The sequence below is a fragment of the Etheostoma spectabile genome, chromosome 14 (assembly GCF_008692095.1).
Source record: "Etheostoma spectabile isolate EspeVRDwgs_2016 chromosome 14, UIUC_Espe_1.0, whole genome shotgun sequence".
Lineage (NCBI taxonomy): Eukaryota > Metazoa > Chordata > Actinopteri > Perciformes > Percidae > Etheostoma > Etheostoma spectabile.
Window position 1 is genome coordinate 11695247 of NC_045746.1, and position 1601 is coordinate 11696847.

The 1601-nt window shown below is 40.0% G+C and overlaps 1 protein-coding gene across 2 annotated transcripts in view; it reads right to left on the minus strand.

Annotated features, from left to right (window-relative positions):
- The window catches only part of adcy2b (adenylate cyclase 2b (brain)), a 65199-nt gene that overhangs the window by 22993 nt on the left and 40605 nt on the right, over positions 1-1601 (minus strand). For both annotated transcript variants that reach the window (XM_032535107.1, XM_032535108.1), the window contains exons 13-14: positions 1059-1128; positions 655-752 (exon numbers count right to left, since the gene is read on the minus strand). In XM_032535107.1, coding sequence (XP_032390998.1) covers positions 655-752; positions 1059-1128 — 168 coding nt within the window. The remainder of the gene's footprint in view (positions 1-654; positions 753-1058; positions 1129-1601) is intronic.

Genomic DNA, 1601 nt, shown 5'->3' on the forward strand with positions numbered 1-1601 from the left:
ACACACACACACACACACACACACATTACTCTAAACCCTCTTGGCAACCTCGGCCCTCTGCAGTGCCGTCCAGGGCAATAAATGTAGTGCAGGTTCTAATGTATTCTACGTCAGAGCTGCAATCCATTTACACCGAGTAAGCAGAACTGTGGATGGTAGAGTAGCATACCATATGTGCTTTGTAATGCAGTTATGCTTGTGTATCACATTTTCTCTGGAGGAATATAATATGGCTGATAGGGCTCCTTGCCATGAAACAGATGTATGTGACATATAAATATGCAGAGTGATGCTGCGACACACAGAGCCAAGATAAAGAGTGTGAGGGAAAGGTGAATTGGACAATCAATGGCCGCATGCTGAATTACACCTTTGGCTCTCATTAGCATGACTGTGAATTCATCTTCTCCCATTAAAGAGACTTTGATTTCACCTGATCTATAATAACCACCGGACATGTTGCCCTCTCATTTCAGCTTCTTTTTAGAATTCTGCCTCTTGGTCTACTGCCTCTTTTAATTTCAGCGTGGTCCTGTTGATGACACAGCTGGTGCCAAATGGCTTTTTTCCACATCAACCCGCTGCCACAGCTGGAGTTGGCTGATGCCAAGGGGACTGTGCATTGTTAAATCCTGTGAAGGGGTGCACACTTACTTGGGTAAGACGAGGACCTGCACTATAAATATACAGCAGAATATGAGGCAGGCGCAGGTGATGTAATACTTGAAGGCTGGCAATGTTGTGGATCTGTACTGTTGAGAGAAGGCAAAGAAACGTTATGAGGATGTACAACATAGCAGCAGTAAAAAATGCTAAGGCAAAGTCAAAAGAAACATACTGTACAAATACACAATATGAAAATATACCAGACTTTGTTGTAGAATGAACCAAAAACCAATAAATAAATGATGAAAAGAACATGGGAATGTGAGGACAAAGTTGTCATGTGGACAATCTGTGTCCTACAAGGGTTGTGCAGCCTCCTACAGACTTGTGTTTCACTGACAACTGAACTCCGCTGAACAATACTGGCAGGTGTTTTGTATGCACTTGCCTACCTCTTTCTCCAGAGCTTTGTTGTGGAAAAACAATGAGATCCTCTGGATGTCCTCAGACTTCAGCCACTGTCTGGAGACACAAGCAAATCAGACGGATTCAGACAGAGCAGAGGGACCAGGCTCTGGATGGCGTTCTGTGCTATCTGAAAACTATTCTCTAACTCTGAATGGTGCTGCAATAAGCCAAATCCCAAAGTATGAGTTGAACATGAGCAGTACCGTTTTGATTCTTTATTACTCATATTTATTACAATTTTAACGCTTTTTCATGAACAACAAACTAAAGGATAGTACATTACTACATATGTTTTCAGACTTTTATATTTATTATAGTTCAGTATATAACAACTTCAGTACACTGTAACAAATTTAATGTAAAATATACAGTAACTTACTGGCAACAATTGGCAACAGTTACTGTGAATTCTTTTTACAGTAAAGGTACCGTACGTCTATTTACAGTGTTTTATGTATTCATTTTAACAATTAAACACAACATAAGATAAAATACAGTAGTTTACTATTTACAGTACTATAGTGGCT